General features: G+C 40.2%; 1 protein-coding gene across 1 annotated transcript in view; it reads right to left on the bottom strand.

Annotated features, from left to right (window-relative positions):
- The window catches only part of DNAH8 (dynein axonemal heavy chain 8), a gene marked incomplete at both ends in the record, with an annotated part of 333,524 nt that overhangs the window by 38,300 nt on the left and 271,367 nt on the right, over positions 1–23,857 (bottom strand). Inside the window, 5 exons of the mRNA XM_079713152.1 lie at positions 4,686–4,787; positions 6,635–6,751; positions 17,587–17,742; positions 18,109–18,261; positions 20,797–20,870. Coding sequence (XP_079569278.1) covers positions 4,686–4,787; positions 6,635–6,751; positions 17,587–17,742; positions 18,109–18,261; positions 20,797–20,870 — 602 coding nt within the window. The remainder of the gene's footprint in view (positions 1–4,685; positions 4,788–6,634; positions 6,752–17,586; positions 17,743–18,108; positions 18,262–20,796; positions 20,871–23,857) is intronic.

The raw sequence follows: 23,857 nt of genomic DNA, 5'->3' as shown, positions 1-23,857 counted from the left end.
AGACATCCTTTTCTCATTCCATATGAACTGATTATCTGTAAGGTAACAGTGAGAGAACAGATATACACTTGGTGTGAATAGAGTTATTCTGAAGAGGAAAAAAAATGCTGAATGCCTGTGAGCCTCATTTGAGGCAATAACTTCTGTGTCTAACAGAGTGATTTTCCCAGTAGGGAGGGAAATAATGGGATGGTGGGAGGAGCAGAAATGCAGGCAGCATGTCTGAATCACTCAGAGGACTCCACATGAAAAGAGAGGGGGATTGTGCCTTCCTTCGGTTGGTCACACTTTCTCTAGTATCTTCCCTCCATATCCTTCTTCTTCCAGATCTTTTTAGGTCCAGTGATTGCTCTGAAATACCCTGTGTACTGGTTTTCTTCATTTTTTACTCATCACAGTTCTATCCTATTCAACTCCTGTCCACAAGGCCTTGAGCTTAGAAAAGGAACGGAATGCAAAGATGAGACACACACAGTCCTTTCCTTCAAGGAGCTTGTGACACAGTAGAGAGATAAGCCAGTTACATAATAACCACAAGATAAAGTGCACTAAGGTAAGAAACAGAGGAAATAAAAATAAGCAAAATACTAAGGAGGCTTAAAGCCAAGAAGAAAGAATAGCTAGATGGATGTCAGGTAAAGCTTTATCTAGGAGGTGATTTTGGAGATAAGCTTTGAAGGATAAAATTTTGACAAAGGAACTTGTGACTGGGGAGACCACACACGCAGAAAAACTGACGCAAAAATGTGAGGCAGGTTGGGTAAATGATGAAATCACTGTATTTACCCTAAGGTAAATATAATGCAGTGGTAAGAGATAGGACAGAAAAAGTGAAGTGAGGTCACATTGTGGATGACTATGGATATCAGGGTGAGGACTAGTGCTTAAATTAAAAAATGGGGAGCAGTTGAAAGTCATTAAAGAAAAACAGTGCTATGATTATGGCCATTATTTATAAAGATTAGGTTTTTAGTGATGTGGATGACTAGGGGGGCAAAGGCCATGGGGTCTTCAGCACACAGACAACAAATGACCACACTGAGTTTTGTGTTGCCAGATGACATATGTGTATAAAAGGAAAATGAAGTTTCCTCATGTTTTTCCACTACTTTATTTATAAAGTACAAAAGTATAAATTGTAAATCCACAAATAGCTAGACTCAAAAACACAAAAGTAGTTGAGTTTCACCAAATTTGGAGGACGTTTTTGGTATAATCAAAACACAGAGTATGAAGTCTACGTGGAATTACTTTGGGAGACTCTAGAAGGTACCCTACAAAAATAAGCAGTCATCCTCCAAGGACAATGAATAAGGTTCTACAATTATTGGTTTTAAGGGAGACATACCATAAGATGCTGAGAACAGAAAAAACAAATAAGGGTTCAAAGATAAGCCCCAAATTGAAAGTCATAGGGAAAGAGGATCCCATTTGAAGGCACCGGTTTACAATTGAAGTGATTTTCACTCAGGCAATTCTGGATAACATGGTCGGGGTAAAGTGGCAGCAGGGGACAGGCCTTTGCCTCCCTAGTCATTCACATTCTATGTCTATTTGAAGAAACTTATTAAGCTGAATGTTTATGTTTTTCTATACTGGGCTATCTTACTTTTTTTTTTTTTTAAGTAGGTTAAAAATTTTTTTTTAATTTATTAAGCAAATACTAAGTAAAGGTCAATTCCCTTTCCTCATCTTCCTTGACCTCTCTCAGTTGACATTTCTTCTTTCTCAATACATTAAAATACTCAGGGCCTTGTCCTTAGCTTCTTTTTTTTTCCTTCCCTTTCTCTACACTTTCTTCTTAGATGATGATCTCATCTAATATCTTGACTTTAAATGCCATCTGTATAAATTCCAAATCTTTTTCTCCAGCCCTGAGCTCTCTCCTGAGCTCCACACCTGTAAATCCAACTACCTTCTTTATCTTCATTCATTTTCTTATTCAACAAATATTTACTGAGCGCCTATACTATGTGAAAGATTCCATTCCAGGTGCTGGGAATTTGGCAGTGATGTAAACAAGCAAAGTGCCTGCCCTTATGGAGCTTACAGTCTTAGACAACTGCACTTGGGTGTCCAGTAGGCATCTCAAAGTGTACATGATCAAAACAGAATTCCTAATTTCTACCCCCTGCCAATAAAACTCATTTTTTCCCTGCAGTTCTTTCCCTTCTCTGTAAATAGTCCCATTCTCCATCTAGTTGCTTAGGTCAAAACTAGGAGTGATCCTTAACCACCCGCCCCTTCCTTCCCCATCAGCATTCTGCTGGTAGTATCTGTACAATATATCCAGAATCTAACCACCTCTCACAGTCTCCAGTGCCAAAACTCCAATTTTAGGTACTTGTACAGTTATTCTAACACAAAGTATGCTTACTAAGACATCTTTTTTTTTTCTTCTCTTTTGAACCTCAGATACAGAGGTGAGTTTATCATACTCCTGCATTTTATTATTCTCATGACTCTAGATACTTTTTATTTTAGTTTTTCCCTCTTCAGCCCTGATATCCACTCCCAGCCTCCTTCCCTTTGAGGGCTTCTGTTTAAAGATATTGATGTACGTCCTTGAATTCGTGTATTTATCCTTGAGAAATATACATGTACCACTTTATAAATCTCATTTTATTTTTTAAAGCTCTGCGCTCAACACTATGTTCCTAAGATCTATGCATGATGTCATATGGATCATTTCTTCCAAATGCTGCATTGTATTCCATGATAGGCGTCTATAACATTTAACTCATCTATTCCTCTGTGACAGGCTTCCAGGTTGTTTTCAACTTCCCACTATCCCAAACAATACTATGAATAATATCTTTGTACATGTCCACAGACTTGTCTGAGAATTCCTCTGGGACATACACTCAAGAGTGGGATACACTCAAGAGTGGGATTCTGGTTCAGAGGGTAGTCGTATCATACACGCTTCTTTTTTTTTTTTAATCTTAGTTTGGCCATGCCACACGGCATGTGGGATCTTAGTTCCCCGACCAGGGATCAAACCTTCACCCACCCTGCAGTAGAAGCATGGAATTTTAGCCACTGGACTGCCAGGGAAGTCCCCATACATGCTTCATATGACTAAGTGCCACCAGATTGCACCCTTGAAGGGTGTGCAATAGTATTACATGTGCTCACCCACTACTGCTTATCTATTCTCTTAGGCTTCTTATCTATTCTTTTAGGCTTATTTGGTCTCACAATGGATGCTGTAATACGCTACCAGATCCTTCTCCAGGACCTAGGCACTCGCTCCCCCAGCTGTCTGGAGTACTGGCTACTGAGGGCTCACAACATTGTCCCTCCCAGGAATTGCCCTGGCAGAAGGGAGCCGCCTCAACCAAGATCATGCCCTGGGGGAAGGGATGACCCACAAGCAGATCTCCATCTCAGAGTCTGTTTCTGGAGAACCCAACCTATGATGGTCACCTGCAGCTCCACACACAATATTGCCATGACATTTTTATACATATCCATACGTGGGCTTTTTCTAGAAATGTTCTGGGATGTTTACCTAGGATACTTAGTTTCAGTAAGTTTTGCCCATTTGCCTCCCCAGAGATCTGTACCAGATCTGCCTCCACACATCCTTACCAACACTTATCATCCACCTTTCTCCACATTCAGCTTTAAGAAAAACTTGCAAATATTAGTAAGGGTTGAAAAAAAAATTCAGATTTCTGGTCAACCTCCAGTTTACCAAAATACCCTCAAAGCTTATGCCTTGTTGTTGAGGTCTTAATTTTGTTAAAAGGGAAAAAAAAATCAAAGAATTAACAACTTAGGGCTTCCCTGGTGGCGCAGCGGTTGAGGGTCTGCCTGCCGATGCAGGGGACACGGGTTCGTGCCCCAGTCCAGGAGGATCCCACATGCCGCGGAGCGGCTGGACCTGTGGGCCATGGCCACTGAGCCTGCGCGTCCGGAGCCTGTGCTCCACAACGGGAGAGGCCACGGCAGTGAGAGGCCCGCGTACCGCAAAAAAAAAAAAAAAAAAAAAAAAAAGAATTAACAACTTAGAGTCTAATATAAAGAACTCAGATAACCATAAAATACTCCTATATCTGATTTTTTTCTGCTCGGGTAATGTATTTTGCTTCTTTAACATGTAAAAGTTTTAGGAATAACTTGAATCTGGTAGATGTACTTATACTATTCACCCTTGATGTGAAAGCCAGAATTGCTAAGAATAATATTCTCTAGAAAATGTTTACCCACATGATATATGCAGATTTTACTGGGAACAGAAGAAAAAATGAACACTTCATCAATTTGTCTGTCCTAATGGAAAGAGATGAGAAAACTCAAATTTTGGCTCATTCTCCGATCACTTATCTTGGGGCTTCAAATTGCCCTGAAGACTTGCAATCAGAGGAAAAGGCAGAGATATTATGTCCAGTATTTTTATAGGAGGGGAAGTGGGGAGAGACCGTGGACATGAGCAGCTAATCTATACAGGAGAAGATTCATAGACCATTGAGAGTTGACCTTTGTTCTGTCCTGGACCACAAGTAGATTGTTAGTTGGTTTGGTTTTGGTTTGGTTGGTTGATTCTTTTCAGCAGCTCTGCTCTATATTTTTTTTTCCCTTTAAGTTTGGCTTACCTGCTACAAACAAAAAATATTCTTGTTTAATAGGAAGATGCAATGAGATGTACATCCATGCTTTTTTTTTCTAAACTGACTTACTTTAGCAAAGCAATTAAGCAGACGTTTATCAAAGTCATCCGTGACTCTGCCCCCATATTGTACTTCTCCGATCATGTACCGAACAGTACTCCATGACACGCCCTTTATTAAAAACAGAAAAGAATTATTCATTGTCAACCCAAACAAATAGGTCTAAACATTTTGGATCTTCCTCTAAAAGAAAGGTCTGGAAAAGGAAGCACTAGCTAGACTGCATTTAAAATTACTCATTATCTTATGTTAATAACTCTTTTGCTCTTACATGACTGGAACTGCTATGGTTTGTTCACCAAAGAAAAATCTACAGTACTAAACGTTGGTGAATATATTGCTCATTGATTATTTAAAATAGGGGGAAAAGAAGACTATTTTTCAATCTGTGGATGTAATTACCTGTAATACTCATTATAGTAATGCTAAGCTGTTAGAGAAGAAAAAAGTCACGTTTAGTGAAGAAAGGAGAAAAATCAAGTAATCAATGCTTTAATCTGCTTTCTTAGTAATATATTTTCTGAAACAGTATAAGAACTAGAACTTTATTCACAAGATTTTTCTACAATGCAATCCTTTCCTGTTTCATTATGTGAGCTATGACTACATCAAAATATTTATTAATTTCCATAGCAATATTACACTAGCAATACATTTCAGATATTAATAGTTTTTTATTTTAAAAAATGCTTCAATACATTTGGGGTAGGAGAAGTAAGGATGCTTAAGTTTTATTTACTTTCTCTTGTTTAAAATTTTATTTTTCAGCTTCATTGCCTTTCAAAGCAACTATTTCAAGGTAATTGTCATTTGTATATACCAAAATGATAAACAGTCCCAGAATATGAACCCATATGATATAATTTTTCATCAAAATGTCCTACTCAATTTAATATCCCTTTGTAATTTCTAAGAAAAATTATGGTTTGATTCTAAATTTTCCCCCTTCCCAGATAATAATTCATCATGGTTCATTGTCATCATACTGATACTGCAGATGTATGATTATCTTCGAGATCTACTATGAGAAGGAAGAGAGGGAGAAATGATAGGAAATTTGTATTTATTGAGCCCTGATTATGTACCATACACTGTGCTTTCACAAATGCTAACTCATTTATTCTTCACAGAAACCATGGCCATTTTATAGATGAGGAAACAGGCTCTGAGAGGCTCATAAAATTCCTCAAGATCATGGAAAAAACAGATTTCCAACTCCTTGCAACACTTGTGTGAAAGGACAACTGGGTTTGTGTTCTTAGCTCAGTGACCTTGAGGAAGTCCCTTGTCTTCTCTTGTCTAGTACCTCATCAGTAAAATGGGGATCATAGTAACACCTTGGGTATCTACCTCACAGAGTTGTGAAAATAAAAACGAGACCCTGCACATGCGAGCACTTTGAAAACTGTGAAGTGTTACACAAGGATCAGTGACCATTATTCAAATCATTGCTACTTATCTGCATAAGCTTAAGCGTCTGTTAAGATGTGACTTAAGGTACAAAAGAACTTTTACATGGGCTGGGAGATATTTTCATTTCTGAGGATTCTGAGGAAGCATGAGTGAGATAAAGGAAGAAAAGCCTGATTTAAGGTATATATTCTCTTGAAGTGCACTGTGGCACTTGGATGTGACATGAAGAAGGCTGTGGTGTTTCTCAACACAATGAGTTCCTTTGTCAGGGCTCTGCCTCTGTTGTGCATGTGCTCAGGAGAGAGAGAGATGGGGTGGAGGGGGACACAAGTGTGAGATGGAGAGTCCCAGTGCGCTCCTATGGGCAGTAGGGGTGTGAGTGGAAATGGCTGGACCAGTAAACAGGTGATTGGAATGATTGGTCCCCTTTGGGAGAGCTGGGGGGAACCTCAGCAGGGCCACTGCATATCCCAGACTGGGAATGTCTGTAGAACTTTGATTTAAGGATGGCAATGAAGACAGAAAAAAGAAACAATTTCACTCACTTTCTTAATATCGCATTCATCAAGGTGATTCTGAATAAACTGAACGCTGGCTGAAAAGTCAGCAGAATTGAATTCATAAGGAATATTCCATCCTAAGGGACCAAATTTGCGTCGCTCCTTAAAAACAATAGAGAAAGGTAAGTACTGAGCGAGAGTTTTAAATTGTATTGCAGCTGATACCTGTTTTTATTATTAAAACATAAAGTACAGCAAAATTAAGGTACGATATTGAAATAAGTTGACATCATAAAAGAACAGTATATAATTTTGGATATAGTAACAATTAGAGATATTACTCCTTGGCTCTAGAAGGCTTACAAGAGCAAATCTCCAAATATTTGCCAAATTGGAGTTCTTGGGTTTAAAAAGTGTAGGTCTCCATTGTCAACTCAAAAAGTGCAGTAGGTGCTCAATAAATATCTGTTGAATGAATTAATTTATTCTAAACTGGACTGTTGAAAGTTTCAAATGTTAAATGCAAGGGTTTGAATTTTAGTTTTTTAAAGTGAATGACTGAAGCACTCAAGGGCATTTAGACTTCCTGCTAGTTTCACTTTGTAATCTTGCAGTTTCAGATTTTGAAAACTAAACATTTTCTATGGTAAAACATGACACCTCTCTCTTAAAACATTCATATTGCCCTCATTTGTTCTCTCCTGTGAAACAGTGGCTGTTTCAAATCACCAAATTACTCATAAATAATCAAATGGGGCTCAGGCCAAATGACTCAATTGCTTTGATATTCTGGAGACCATTTTAAAGGTATGTAAGTGTTAGAACTGATATTTCCAGGCCGTCATCACCTAGTAAACAACACGAATTAACTCAAACATTACCATACCACCAGCTTTCCCTGCCTCAGCACACAATCAGTCTCTCTAAGAAAGGTCCAATTATTTATTCAGGTTAGCTCCTAGACCTTTGACCCTAGTGCCTCTCCATATGGAGAGGAGAATTCTAATACATCTATGGGAAGATGTAATTCTACTTCTCTAACTCTAAATGTATACTAACTTTTCTCTCTTTTGCCTTCCCTAACCCAACACACACACACACACACACACACACACGCGCACACATTGTTTTCACAAGCCATTCCAATACTTCTTGCAGCTGTTCCATGCTTTAGATCTTGAATAACACTACCATTTAAAGGAATCTAAATGAATTGCAGTTTGGACAAATTCATGGACAAGTCAGAAAAGAAATTGAGAAAGTGGGAAGCTTTAATTACTGATTTTTTTAGGATATGTTTTTAAGATTTTTTTATATAAATTTATTTATTTTATGTATTTTTTTTTTTGGCTGCGTTGGGTCTTCATTGCTGCACGTGGTCTTCCTTTAGTTGTGGTGAGCAGGGACTACTCTTCTTCCTTGCAGTGCATGGGCTTCTCATTGTGGTGGCTTCTCTTGTTGTGGAGCTCAGGCTCTAAAGCACAGGCTCAGTAGTTGTGGCGCATGGGCATCGTTGCTCCATGGCATGTGGGATCTTCCTGGACCAGGGCTCAAACCCATGTCCCCTGCATTCGCAGGCAGATTCTTAACCACTGCGCCACCAGGAAGTCCTCTTTTAAGATATTAAATAAAACATAAAAATTAATTTGGGTCCAGATGTCCACCCTGGGAGGTTAGACTGAGGGCAAACAACCCTTAAAAATGTCAACTACTGGGCTTCCCTGGTGGCACAGTGGTTGAGAGTCCGCCTGCCGATGCAGGGGACGTGGGTTCGTGCCCCGGTCTGGAAGTATCCCACATGCCGTGGAGCGGCTGGGCCCATGAGCCATGGCTGCGGAGCCTGCGCGTCCGGAGCGTGTGCTCCGCAACAGGAGAGGCCACAACAGTGAGAGGCCCGCGTACCGCAAAAAAACAAAGACAAAAACAAAAAACAAAAAATGTCAACTACTAGCGTTATTTCTAGGGCTGTTCTTCTTTAGGTTAGGCTGTCAGGTGTTAGACATTTGCATGGTGTGACTCCCACTCCTTATCTAATTAGACCAAAGGTGAACAACCAGCCTAAGAAGACCCAGCAATATCCCTTCACCCAGGAATTTGGACTTAGAGTTCAGAACAGGTATTCAGAGTTTGTCCTAGTCAGAACTTAAACTAGAGAGGTTTGTAAACTCAGGAGCTGTGAAGAACCGTCTTCCACCTTGAACACAGAGAAGATGAGGAGGAGCCACGGGGTCGGGAGGAGGCCTTGACAGGAGGAGACATATCTCCCATTTTTGTACCTGCGCCTCGGGAGAAGGATCATGGTTGTCTAATAAACAAACATGTGAGTTGATTATTATCAGCATGAAAGGCACTCTCTCTCACTCTCCGGAGGGTCAATTAGGAAGCTGATGTGTGGTTTTGAATTTCTTGCGTGGGTCCCAATAAGCACTGAGGTGAGCCTCCTCCAGGTTGCTCTAGGAGCAAGGGGGGCCTGGAGGGTCTATGGGGTACTAACATGAAAATGCGTTCAGCTAACACTTGAGGCTCTGGGATTTCTTCCACCTTGAGGGCTTCAAAGAGAAGAATGCTAACCACTTACGAACCAAACACAAATGTTTTCCCATTGTTTAAAAAAAGAGAATCAACTCTAAAACAGTTTTACCTGTTTTGACTTAGTTTTTAAAATTTACTGTTCAATTAGGCAGGAGACTGAATGAAGAACAATTCTTTCTTTCCAATTACTGAAGCTGCTTAAATTGGCTCCGTGGAAACACTCCCATTTACATGCACTGAGCAATTGCAATTCAGTTGTTCCTTAAAATGTGATCTTTGAAAATTGCCCTAATGCTGAGGTTTGCTTCATTTTATGTTATGATCAATTTTTATTTAAAATGTTCAGTTTTTAGGTTGGTTCACTAGAGTCATAAACTGTTTAACTCCTTTTAGAAAAGAAGACAAAATGTGGTGTCTTTTCTTTCACTAATGAGGTCATTTCACTTTCTTGCTATTTTTTTTTTTAGTTTTTTTTTTTTGTTTTTTTTACTCACTGACCCCTGTAAGTGACAATAAAGAAAAAAACAACCCCTAAGTATCATCTTGGAATAATATCAGGGTAGACTCAAACCACTGGGACCTAAGACCTCATTTGGAAGCTCAAAAACAGAGGACTTTGCTAGAATTTGGAATATTTGGCATATTGAATCTCTCCAATCCAATTAGTATTTTTGAAACTATAGGATGAGTCTTATGTTTAGAAAAATATTAGGATGAGTCCAATAATAGAAAAATATTAGAATAAGTGTATTTTCAAGAAGTTTTAATCTAGTTGAGAAAATCAGACAAAACAGGAAAGGACAACATGGTACTAAATATAATTAACTGTCAAAATTTCACAGATGATAAGCTTGAAGAAGACATTCAATCAAGGGCTCCTGGGAAGAATGAAACTGCAGCTGGTCTTTGAAAAGAAGGGAGAAAAGAATCCCGGGCTTAGCAAAGGTCTGGAGCAAAGACAGGAATGCAAAGTTCACGATTCATCCAGAAGGAGGCTGCAGGACTGTGCCACCGCGGCAGAGGACAACCTCTGGTGAGTAGCTGGAACTACATCCCCACGTGATGATTCAGGGATGAAACATAGACAGATTTGATGTCAGGAGAAAGCTAAAACCTGACTCAACAGAAGGGAGTTATTATCCATTATTAAGTTGGAGAGTGATGATTTTAGGAAGACTAGTCTACTCCCTACTAGATTGAACCAATAAGCTTCCTTCTTTTTATTCCAAAGAATATATAAAACACAACTACTAGTGAAATATGGAAAACTTGGATTACTCCTTAGAACACCAAAGAGAAGCTGTTCAATGGAGTCATCATTTTAATGACGTCAAAGCTATTTCCAGTTTCATGTTAGAATCTACCTCAGTCCAATGATCCCCCCCCCGCCGCCCACAGTCCAGCGCAGATTCACTTCAGTCCCGTCTTCAAAACAAAGCTCTCTTTGGAGCATCACACCCTATTTATTTAATAACTGGAGTTAACATAAGATGAAAAATGCAATCTATACTAGACAATATAAGGGAAACTTGAATAGGTAAAAACAATTAACAGAAATGGTCAGAACCACTGGGAAACACTACAGAGGTACGTGTAAAAGATCTTTTTAAAAATCTGTATCATGTTACTGTAACTATTTTGAAGAGATTTGCACTAAGAACTTTATAATCACATCTCCCCAAAGGGAGAACTGTTATAAACAGTATCAAATTTGAAGGGAGTGTTTGTCAAGGCTTAAACCTAAAAAATATGTCAGACGGGCTTCCCTGGTGGCGCAGTGGTTGGGAGTCCGCCTGCCGATGCAGGGGACACGAGTTCATGCCCCGGTCTGGGAAGGTCCCACATGCCGCGGAGCGGCTGGGCCCATGAGCCATGGACGCTGAGCCTGCGCGTCCGGAGCCTGTGCTCCGCAACGGGAGAGGCCACAGCGGTGAGAGGCCCGCGTACCGAAAAAAAAAAAAAAATGTCAGAGAAGTAAACACTTTACTGAATGAGGAACTGTTAACAGTGGTACTCTCTGAGCCCCACAGATATGGCCATTTTTATTAAATATTAAACAAATATTTTAAGAGCCATGGTAAAGTTTCCAAGTTTGCAACTGCCATTGCAGGCCCTTAGAACTCCTAATCAAAGATTCTTGCAGTAAACCTCACAAAGCTGTGTATAAGCCATAAGAAAAGTCCCAAATGTGGGCTTCAATGTGGGTGAGGGGGAGAAATATCCAAACCATGAAAAGGTCATAAAAATGACTGAAGACTCCTCCCTTAAGGGCAGTGGCTCTTTGGGAGTTATTCTCCACTCTCACTGCATATTAGAATCACTTGGGAAGTTTTTAAAAGGTCTGAGCTCTTCACCCCGATGCCTCCTCCAGGGGATTCTGGGGCCCAGGCAATGGCTGAGGACCACTGCTTAAGATGCTTATGGGTCCAATGTGCTGCACTACAAGAGGCAGTATATTGACTATCAATAGGAACAAAACAGGAAACGTTATTGTGACCTGCAGGAGGTGTTGGGAGGAGACCACAGATGGAATTGTTGAAGAAGAATTGTTGAATGTCAGAAGGCCAAGACTTTGGAGGAAGGTATATATTTAAAATTAAAATCCTGAAGGGTGAGTGTGGGCTTGCTCTGAAGGCCAGAACAGTGCTACACTGGAGTTTCTGGAAAAATGTAGAGAGTGAATATTGAGGCCAGAGGGAAGTTTCCCCCTAGAGTCATCTTCAAGAGGATGCGGGAGGACTTCCCTGATGGTGCAGCGGTTGAGAATCCACCTGCCAATGCAGAGACATGGGTTCGAGCCCTGGTCTGGGAGGATCCCGCATGCTGCAGAGCAATTGGGCCCATGAGCCACAATTACTGAGCCTGTGCTCTAGAGCCCGTGAGCCACAACTACTGAGCTCATGTGCCACAGCTGCTGAAACCCACGCGCCTAGAGCCCATGCTCAGCAACAATAGAAGCTGCTGCGGTGAGAGGCCCGCACACTGCAGCAAAGAGTGGGCCCCTCTTGCTGCAACTAGAGAGGGCCCACATGCAGCAGCAGCGAAGACCCAACACAGCCATAAATAAATAAATAAGAGGATGCGGGAAACGTTCTCAGGAAGTAGTGGCCAAATAAGCAGAGTCATGCCCCATGGTGCTGGGGATGAAAGGCTCCCATGGGGAGGGCAGGAGGGCTGGCTGGCCGAGGCAGAGACATCAGCCGACTGCAGCAAGAGCAGCCGCTGCTGCAGTAACCTCCTGGCCAACGTGGATGTCAAGTTCCTGGAGGAGAGGGGAGGGAAGCCAGGGGGAGTAGGAAGCAAGCAGAGCTTAGTGCAGAAGTGGCTGGTGCAACTATGCAGGTTGCCATGGCAGCGCACCCACTTCTACTGGGTAATCCTGCTCCCATCCCAAGACACCCTCCACCACTCTTCTACCCAAGAAAGTTGTCCTTGACCAGCCAAATCTACTTCCCCTTCTTATAGGAGAGGAGGGATGCTCATTTTGTCCTCTGCAACAAGAGTAGGGTCCGCATAACACGTGATGCTCTTGAGCTGGGGTGAGTTGATGGCATGATGCCAAACTTTGATTCAGTAAGAGAAACACACTGGAGGGCAGGCAGGGGTTGGCTATTTTACCACTAGGTCCTGCATTCTCATGTGTTATGGATTCCAACATGAACCCCTTGTAACCGAGCAGGAACCTCTGAGGACTTCCCAGGATAGAACCTCCCACCCATGTCCTCCGCCTGCCTATTGTCTGTAGAAAAACTTCAGTCAAAGAATAAATTTAATCAGGGAGGTGAGAAAATACAAAAAGAAAAGAAAAAACAAGACCAAATAATAATACTTTAGTCATTAAACAAAGTCAAGGACCTTTAGTTCTTCCTCAAGGACTATAGATAATATTCTGAGCTGTGTCCTTTGAACTGTCTCATAGATACTGAAACCCCCACAAGGTGGAAGAAGTTAACTGTATGCTGCCCACAAGCACATAGACCCCAGACCAGCTGGAACCAAACGATTGATGATGCTGACTCCCAATTACCTCACCACAAACCAATCAGAAGAATGCACACGAGCTGACCATGCCCTGTTCCTTGAACATTATAAGACTCCTCACTACCCCCTCCAGGATGGTACACACAGTTTTGAGGGCATTAGCCTGTTGTGGTCCCCTCTGCCTGACAAAGCAATAAAGCTATTCTTTTCTACTCCACCCAAAACTCTGTCTCCGCATTTCTACTCAGAAGGGTGAACAGGGGCCAAGTTTCGGCAACACGCTCCCCAGCCCAGAAGCTTCATATTATGTGACATGAACCAATTCCCTCTTCTTTTTTTCAATCTCTGCACGGACAAAAGTATATACATCGTGTTTGTATAAAGCAAGGGATATCCAGGTAAATTTGGAGGAATCAATTCATCAATTAACGAATCAGGAAAAGACTTGTATGCAGAAAACTATAAGACACTGATGAAAGAAATTAGATGATACAAACAGATGGAGAGATATACCATGTTCTTGGATTGGAAGAATCAACATTGTGAAAATGACTATACTACCTAAAGCAATCTACAGATTCAATGCAATCCCTATCAAACTACCAATGGCATTTTTCACAGAACTAGAACAAAGAATTTCACAATTTGTATGGAAACACAAAAGACCCCAAATAGCCAAAGCAATCTTGAGAAAGAAAAACAGAGCTGGAGGATTCAGGCTCCCTGACTTCAGACTATACTACAAAGCTATAGTAATCAAGACAGTATGGTACTGGCACAAAAATAGAAATATAGATCAATGGAACAGGATAGAAAACCCAGAGATAAACCCACCTTATCTTTGATAAACGAGGCAAGAATAAACAATGGAGAAAAGACAGCCTCTTCAATAAGTGGTGTTGGGAAAACTGGACAGCTACATGCAAAAGAATTAAATTAGAACACTTCCTAACACCATACACAAAAATAAACTCAAAATGGATTAAAGACCTAAATGTAAGGTCAGACGCTATAAAACTCTTAGAGGAAAACATAGGCAGAACACTCTACGACATAAGTCACAGCAAGATCCTTTTTGACTCATCTCCTAGAGAAATGGAAATAAAAACAAAAATAAACAAATGGGACCTAATGAAACTTACAAGCTTTTGCACAGCAAAGGAAACCATAAACAAGAAGAAAAGACAACCCTCAGAATGGGAGAAAATATTTGCAAATGAAGCAACTGACAAAGGATTAATCTCTAAAATATACAAGCAGCTCAGGCAGCTCAATATCAAAAAAACAAACAACCCAATCCAAAAATGGGCAGCAGATCTAAATAGATATTTCTCCCAAGAAGATATACAGATTGCCAACAAACACACGAAAGGATTGTCAACATCACTAATCATTAGAGACATGCAAATCAAAACTACAATGAGATATCACCTCACACTGGTCAGAATAGCCATCATCAAAAAATCTACAAACAATAAATGCTGGAGAGGGTGTGGAGAAAAGGAAACCCTCTTGCACTGTTGGTGGGAATGTAAGTTGATACAGCCACTATGGGGAACAGTATGGATGTTCCTTAAAAAACTGAAAATAGAGCTACCATATGACCCAGCAATCCCACTACTGGGCATATGCCCTGAGAAAATCATAATTCAAAAACAGACATGTACCACAATGTCCATTGCAGCACTATTTACAATTGCCAGGACATGGAAGCAACCTAAGTGTCCAACAACATATGAATGGATAAAGAAGAGGTGGCACATATATACAATGGAATATTAGTCAGCCATAAAAAGAAACGAAATTGAGTTATTTATAGTGAGGTGGATGGACCTAGAGACTGTCATACAGAGTGAAGTAAGTCAGAAAGAGACAAACAAATACCATATGCTAACACATATATATATATATATGGAATCTAAAAAAAAAAAAAAAGAAAGTTCTGAAGAACCTAGGGGCAGGACAGGAATAAAGACGCAGACATAGAGAATGGACTTGAGGACACTGGGAGGGGGAAGGGTAAGCTGGGACGAAGTGAGAGAGTGGCATGGACATATAAACACTCCAAATGTAAAATAAATAGCTAGTGGGAAGCAGCCGCATAGCACAGGGAGATCAGCTCGGTGCTTTGTGTCCACCTAGAGGGGTGGGATAGGTAGGGTGGGAGGAAGATGCAAGAGGGAGGGGATATGGCGATATATGTATATGTATAGCTGATTCACTTTGTTATACAGCAGAAACTAACACACCATTGTAAAGCAATTATACTCTAATGAAGATGTTAAAAAAAGAAAATCAGGTACTTGACTATTATATCCAACACTAGAAAAATATAAGCCACAATCTGTCTATTCAGAACAATCCTTCCTGTAACAGTTGTGTGTTAAACTCTAATGTGCACACGAATCACTTGGGCATCTTATCACAACGCAGATTCTGATTCAGTAGGTCTGGGTGGGGCCTGAAATTCATCTCTTACAAGTCCCCAGGTGATGCAGATGGTGCTGACCCAGGACCACAAGCCCCTAAAGAATTCCGGATTTTTCTATCAAGCTGGCTTTATCCCAACCAAGAAAAGAATATGTTTAGGCAATATCACAGTAAACATTTCTGAAATTGATAAAACTAGAACCGAGGGGAAAATGCTTGAATTATGTGCACTCCTTGTATAGTCATAGAACTAGACAACAGAATGTTAGAAATGGGAAAAATCTTGAAAGATCACCTCCTTCTGCCTCTAAACACACAGATGGGGAAACAGAAGCCTCGAGAGGGACGTAACTTGACCAACCTTACATAGCTAATTGATGTCACAACAAGTCTAAAGTCCAGGCTTCCTGACTCTCCATGAAGTGCTCTTTCTAACACACTATGATTGGATTTTAAGAGACCTTCACAACCTTTTTTTTCATAGACATGCCACTGTTAGCTTCACGGCCTTAGCAGTGGAGATTTTTTTCTGTTTTAACCCAAATACAAGCCACTTTAAGTGCAAGCACACTTCGGCCCCATGACTGGCCCATGGTCCTGTTCTTCTTTTTAACCCTTGGATAATGGCCACTAAAAACACAGGCTGCCATGTTGACCATATGGAAAATACCCCCCAGTCACCTGTCTGTGATAAGCACAGTGGAAGAGTTGAATCATCACTACTAGGAAAAGAATCATAAAATTTATTATTTGTGAATTGGGCTTTAAATAACAGAGTTTAAAGCAATATTTGTATTAGAGTGTGATAAGGCCTAGCAAACCCAACAATTCCCAGATAAGGAATATGAAATCAGCTTCAGTGACTTGAAAGCTGTACTTTACAATCAATCCAAAGGCCACAATGGAACTTAGCAAAAATAACCACCCGCAAAGCATTTAACCTGATTTTAAGTCTCTCAGAGTTGGGGGACAGATAAACACCAGCTGTCCCCTCTAAACAGCCCTCTCTGTTGGGTAGCATGAAACCTGGTAAAGTGGTGGGGACAAGGAACCTACGGGTAAACACGCCCAGTATTTTCTGGGGTGGGCACGAAATTTCCCTCCACCTTTGGGCAGGGTTGGTAGAGATGAGGCCAAGCTCTGCCGGCCGCTGTGCACAGCTGAGCCATGACTCCTGGTTTAAGCCAGTTGATTCATTTTTTCTTCACTCCCACCTCAGGGAGAGAAGGAATGTAGGAAAGAGTTAAAGGAGTCCCTTTATCTCTCTGTGAAATCAAGGAGTGAATCAAGTACATTAAAATTATACAGCTTTCAAATACAGAACAAAATGCAAAATTCAAATAGAGAACAAAGCAATAACAAAATGAAAATAATCCCATAGAGATGTTGCTGGGCAGCCATAAAATTATTAAATGACTATATAAGTACACAGTAAAAGCAAAGAGCAAACAACGTGAAGAAGACAGGTGACCCCTGTGACTCCTCTTCCCAACACCACCACTTCTGTCACCGGTGGGAGGAGGGTTGAAACATAATTGTATCCAGGGTAGACAGCATGGGGCTTGACTCCTAGATCTATTGTTTAGGAAGGAACTTAACCTCTCTGAGTCTCAATTTCCTCACTTGTAAGATGGTGATAAATCCTACCTTGAAAGGTGACTGTTAGTATTACATGAGATGGTGTACATAACATTCCTGGCCAGCACAGGCACTTTCAAGACCAAGCTCCTATCACAGTAATCCGTTTGTTCATCCCACAAATATTTATTGAGCTCTGGCAATGCCCCAGCTGCTGCTGCCACAGGGGGAGACCCAGCAGTTACAAAAGAACAAAGTCATTGCCCTGGAGAATCTTATACTCTAGGGGCCAAGGTGGGGGGGTAGGGGCAGGAGGACACATAAATACATAAACAAATATGCATGTCCTGTGCCAGGTGGGGAAAAGTGCCATGAAGGAAAAAGAAAGCAAGGTGAGGAGAGCAGACAGTGCAGCAGAGAGGCAAATGTAACATCATTAGCATACTCTAAATGTGCAAACTGCTCTCAGAAGTTACCTGCACAGTGGAGTGTAAAAATGCTACAGTGTAAAGCATTGGCTTCCACATGGGTAAATTACTGATATCCAGAAGGTCTTGATTAATTCCAGCAAATGTTCTTTTCAAACCTGCGCGAACGCCTTGGGGTGGCTCATTAGTGAATTTGAGAGAAGTCTGTCGTAAAAAGCAAATAGTAGTTTTGTTTCTATAAATTACTGTGAAGAATAAAATAGAAATTACAACACATCAGCCAACAATATCTTATGGTACATAAATGGGCACCGTGTAAGCTACTTACATTGATCAGAGCTAAAACCCAATAAATTAATACTGAGTCTTATAACTCTTCTGTGGGAATCTTTACCATATAATCTTGATAATTATAGTCAAGATTTTGACGATAATGGCATAAGGTTTTGCAACGCAGCCTCTACTGGACCAGAAAGCCCTGTTAGGTGTGCCATCTTCCCATAATCACAGTTGTGCCATCTTTATTTGTATAACTCTCAAGGAAAGGACACTTATCTCACAGTAACAAACCTGAAGCAATGTAATGGGAAACCGATCATGGGGCTCGGTAGTTATCCACACTCGGAAAGTATCATCGCTGGCATCAGTGGTAGTTAATGTCTCTAGCAATTCTTCCATGAATTCTAGGCAAAGGTGACAATTCTGCAGTAATACCCAGCCACCCTGTATTCAAAAATGATTTCATATTAATTCCTTATAACTTTTTTGCTATGACTTTAATAAAACAAAACATACAAGCAAATTTTTTGAAACTTTTACTCAGGGCATAAGAATACTCTGTTTTGAGCACATATATTTTAATGAAAGTGTTATATGTCAATACAATCTTCTTTTTTCTGTTAGTTGTAAAGCTGGTTACTTGGAATCAAGTGGGTTCAAAATGATTGTATCCTGCCACCTCTGGTTTAGAAGGGAACAAAAGTTAAAATTTGAAGTCAGACTTAAGTACAGTGTGTGCACCATCTAATGGTGGGAATGGGTATTTTGGAATTTGTAACTTAAATTGTCCTGCCTAAGGTAAATCAGAAGGGACTCACCCCAAAACCAAGTCGTCCACTGCCACAAAGAGAGATACACATTACCTCATGAAAGTTGGAGGTGTTGACGAAAATTAATGAACAATCAAGTTAGGAAGAAAAGAGAGAATTTTATTTGAGCCAAACTGAGGATTATAGCCTGGGAGACAGAAGCTCTGAGAACTGTCTTGCCTGTTAGAAGTCAAAGGCAGAGTCATATACATTTTCGAGACAAAGGATCATACATCGAAATGACATGCTGACATTTCACGTGAGGTTCACCAAAGATACACAGTCCAGGTACACATACAAAGCCCGCAACAAGTCACCATGACTCCCTGCAGAGTTGGAAAAGCATGCTAATCTTTTAAGAAGTTACCTGGCTAGCGTCAGAAGAAAGGGAAAAAAAATTGATCTTTGCATTCGAGCAGGCATTCCCACCTTTGAGGAGGTCTGGTTAATGAGTGATGCAGATGCACATTGTACACTAAAAGGGGAGGGAGGAGGCCCAAATGAGCAGAGAGAGAGAATTTTATGCTTAAGTTTTCTTCTCCTGACTTAAAATACAAATTTTATTTCACCAGAGGCAATAAAGTACATTTGGTGACATTTGCTACCATAATATTAAACCTTATTCTTTACCATCACTCCTCCCAGATATTCCTGAAACCACAAAACTTTCTAAGCACTATCTAAATACTTGATAAAACCTTCTTTAACAATGTAAGTCACATGACCGTCACAGTTCTATAAGAACACAACTTAGTAGCCAGACAATATCTTGATATACTTATATAATGAGATCAGATAAATACAGCTACAAATCATTGAGCTTAGTGTATATATGGTAAGGCCTGTATATATGCCTTCTACTGCAAGAGAAAACAGACTGGCTTAAGCAGCAAAGGGGACTTGTTGGTCTAGACAACTGGGGTGTCTAGACCAAGATGGACTTCATGGTTGGTTTGTGTCATCGTGGATCCAGTTACTCTCTGATTCCCTGCTCTGCATTCCACAGTGTCAGCTTTATCCTAAATCTTTCAAGTGGCGGTGTGGCTGTACCTATTCATGGGTTATTGTTGTTGTTTGTTTGTTTGTTTGATAATGCCATTATTATCAATATTTATCCTACCTTGAGACACAGAACATGGAAGTTATAAAAGCTAATATTCCAAAGAAAGTTAATGTGAATGCTGTACCAAATTTAGAAGTTTCTCACTCATGGAAACTAAAGAAATTATTTAAGTCCCAAAGTCAAACTGTCAAATCACTAAATACAGTGAATTATTTGATCTGAGTAAAAATAATTATATATATAATTTCTTAGATATATATAAATTAAATACAATATATTATTGAATTTAATTAAGTGGTAAAGATTAAGGCTCGGCACAGTTGAGAATTAATGACTAGCCTGAAACTTTGATGAACCAAGCAGAGTTTTAGCCCATTAACCCTCTCCAGTCATTAATTCCCAGGGAAAAGCTGCACCACAGTTGCTACAGACGTTATGAGATCAAAAGCTTAAAAATAAACCGAGATCTTCTTTTATTTTTATAAATGGTGCAATTTCTTATTGCTGCTGAAATTGCTATCTACCAACCATTTCTAGAAAATTAATGACCTGTGTATTTATTAGGTGTGATGAAAAATAGTTCTCAACATTCCATCCAGCTTGCAGTTTTCAACAAAAACCATTATCAATATTTAAACATAACACCCTCAAATATTTCTTATTTGCCTGAAACTATCCATTAATGAAAAATGAAAGTCTCACTTTAACTGAAAATTGAAATTTGACTGTCTCAATCTGTCACTTCTTAAGCACTATCTATTAATATTGAACATGACATTCCAAGACTGCTAGAGCTGCATCCTTTAGGAACCAGAAAGTGTGGCTGCCAAATTATCAAAAAATATTTAGTGAAAATAAAATGGAGCGTATACTATAGAAAATGGAACAAGTATTTTGTGGGGATGTCAGGAGCAAACTAGCTGGAGGTTTAAAATTTGTAGGAAATCAAAGGTTGACTCTATATACATAAATAAAAATGAAAAATAATGATTGAGCATCACAGGTAGAACGCTTTACCCATCACTGTGTTGGTCCTAAGTAGACCAGATGGCCAGAGGAATAATATCAAGAATGTTGCATGAAGAGTAGTTGTCCATTGCTACATACCTGCTGCATTGACATCTGAATCAGCTTTCGAGCATGTACTTCTTGTCCTTGCCCCATTGAGATAGTTCTGCATTCTGTAACACAGAAGGATCACTATGATAAAACATAAATTTTATAACAGGATTGGGACAAAAAATTAATTTCTGAATGGTCATAGCCTCCCTCCTCCGTGGCTTCTAAGGAGACTTTGTTATTCAAACAAGTCTGGCTTTCAGTTGTGTTGATGAGAGAAATGAGTGGAGCAGAAACTGGAATGGGAAGGACAAGGAAAGAGAGACAAAAGGCACAAGGCAGGTCTTTTAGAGAGTTCTGGGGTCTTTGGAGATAACGAGGAGATAGATTGATGGGGGAGAGGCAGCTATAATGCTATCATAGGCATTAAGTGGGAAAGAGGATTTTTGAGTTTTGCTAACTTTTTAAATTAAATTATATTGGAGTATAATTGCTTTACAATGTTGTATTGGCTTCTACTGTACAGCAAAGTGAATCAGTTATACATATACATATACCCACTCCTTTTTAGATTTCCTTCCCATTTAGGTCACCACAGAGCACTGAGTAGAGTTCCTTGTTTTGTGTTTTCATCAGAATATTTTTTTGGTGTTTTATCAGATGCTTCAGTAAAGATTTAGTTGGCTTTTTATTCTTTTACAATGTCAAGTTTGCAGTGTTTTGTCTGTCTGTTTGGGTTTTGTTTGCATATTTGTCCATTTTCCAAGATGGAACTTGTGGCAGCTCAGCCCCATGAGGGCTATATTCAGCGATAACTGCTCCTCAGGATTAAATCACCATCTTGTAACTGAGCATGAAGAAAAAGTGGAGACCACTCCAAGATTAGAGGTGTGATTATAATTCAGCAGAATATACGCTATATAGGCTTATTAGTGAATTTGATGTTCCAGGCAGAGAACCACACTTGTGCCTGTCACATGAATTCACTAAATTGCAGAAGTCTCTAAATTATGCTTGTGAAACTGGAAATGGAAATTAACTTTTAAGCAAGTCTTTGTGGACCCAGGTCTTCTTGAATTTTAGAGGCATGATCTCTAGATCTCTAGAGGCACAGGGAAATGAGGTCAATGGAGACATTGTGAAGCAGTGTATGCTTTTGCCCTACTCTACTGGAGGAGCCTGAATCCTCAGAAAAAAAGGGCTGCTGTAGCTGGGCAAACAATGAGGCTGATTTGGAAACTTTAGAAGGTACAGAGGATGAGAGAAATTCACGGGGTGGAGTTAGAAGTATGTCAGGAACCAGAGAATAAGTTGCCAGGGCACACCATTTAAAATATAGCACCATGGGGTTAATGGCCAGAGATTCTGTGAGGGTTTGTAGGGTGCAGCATTAGGATTATTTGTGGACTCAGGGTCACAGGGTGAAACTCTGCAGTGGGTGCCTGAGAGAGGATGGCAGAGCACTGCTTGAAAAACTGGGAACTGCAGTTGTCCAAAGGTCACTGAACAAAGCTGGATTTTCCCACCAAAGCCCTCATGAATGTCTTCTGCTCAAGGGGAACCAGGCATTGCTCCCAGGGCATCTGAGAAGAATCCACACACCCTATAATAGGAGAAGGAAGGAGAGGTGGAACTTGAAAGGGAGGAGCCTCCAAATTGTACAAAGAGATAGAGCCCCTCTTGTTTCAGAAGAACCCACAAATGTTAGGTAGGTCAATGGAGGAAAGTTTGATAGGGACAAAAAGTATTAACATGTGAGCATGAGCCACAATCTATCTCCCCTGTCCTTCCAACTCTTCTGAAATACACCTTTTAAAAGGAAGAACTGGTTTTTGTTCAGGTGGCCTGAGTTTCTTATCTTGACCTGGGTAAGTGGTCAAGAGGAGACTTAGAGGCATTCCTTCAAAACAAACCCAGAATCTGACCACTTCTGGACATCTACACTTTTATTCCCCGGTCCATCACCTCTTGCCTGTATTCTTGCAGTAGCCTACTAACTGGTTACCTCTCTCCCACTCTTTTTCTCTACTAGTTATTCTTCCCATGGCAGACAGGAATTCTGTCAAATCCTAAATCAGATTACGTCCATCCTCTGCTCAGAAACATCCGATGGCTTCTCATTTCATTCTGCACAAAATCCAGAATCCAATTCAAATTCTTACCTCTAAGACCCTACACAATTGGCTCCCACTGCTGCCGCGCTCTACACACACACACACACACACACTTTTTAGGATCTCACCACCATTCATTCACTCTTCTCCAGCCACACTGGCCTCCTCCCTCCTCCCCAGGCACTCTCCAGCCTCACCTCTGTTCCCTCTGTCTGAAATGTGTCTCCTCGAACGCTCCACTAATTCCTTACATCTCAGGTCTTCCTCACCTTCTCAACAAGGCCTTCCTCACCTTCTCAACAAGGCCTTCCCTGACCATCTGATCTAGTACAGCATACCTATCCCTGTCATTCTGCCCCTTACCCTAATTTTCTTAGCATATTACATACTTTTTAGCATATTATATACTCACTTGTTAATTAATTACTGTCTGTTTTCCCCCGACACTAGAACATCAGCTCCACAAGGGACTTATACCACGGTGGCTTATCCAGCACCCAGACAGTGTGTAGCACTCAATAGATACTCAATAAATATCTTCTCAAACTTTAAAAACAGATATAATTCACATATTATAAAACTTACCCCTTTAAAGTCTACAATTCAATGTTTTTTTAGTATATTCATAGAGTTATGGAACCATTACTACTGTCCAATTTCAGATCATTTTCATCAAACCAAAAAGGAACTCCACATCCATTAGCAGTCCCCATCACCCTCTCCCACTCTAGCAACCACTAATCTACTTTCTATCTCTATTCTAGACATTTCATATAAATGGAATTATATGTGACCTTTTGTGTCTGTCTTCTTTTATTTAGCATAATATTTTCAAGGTTCATCCATATTGTAGCATGCATCACAACTTCATTCCTCTTTATGGCTGAGTAGTAGTCCATTATACAGATGTACTATATTTTGTTTATACATTCATCAGCTGGTGGACATTTGGGTTGTTTCCACTTTTTGGCTAGTATGAATAATGTTGCTATGAA

Source organism: Hyperoodon ampullatus (genome assembly GCF_949752795.1).
Source record: "Hyperoodon ampullatus genome assembly, chromosome: 10".
NCBI lineage: Eukaryota > Metazoa > Chordata > Mammalia > Artiodactyla > Ziphiidae > Hyperoodon > Hyperoodon ampullatus.
This window is presented reverse-complemented; position numbering and strand designations above follow the sequence as displayed.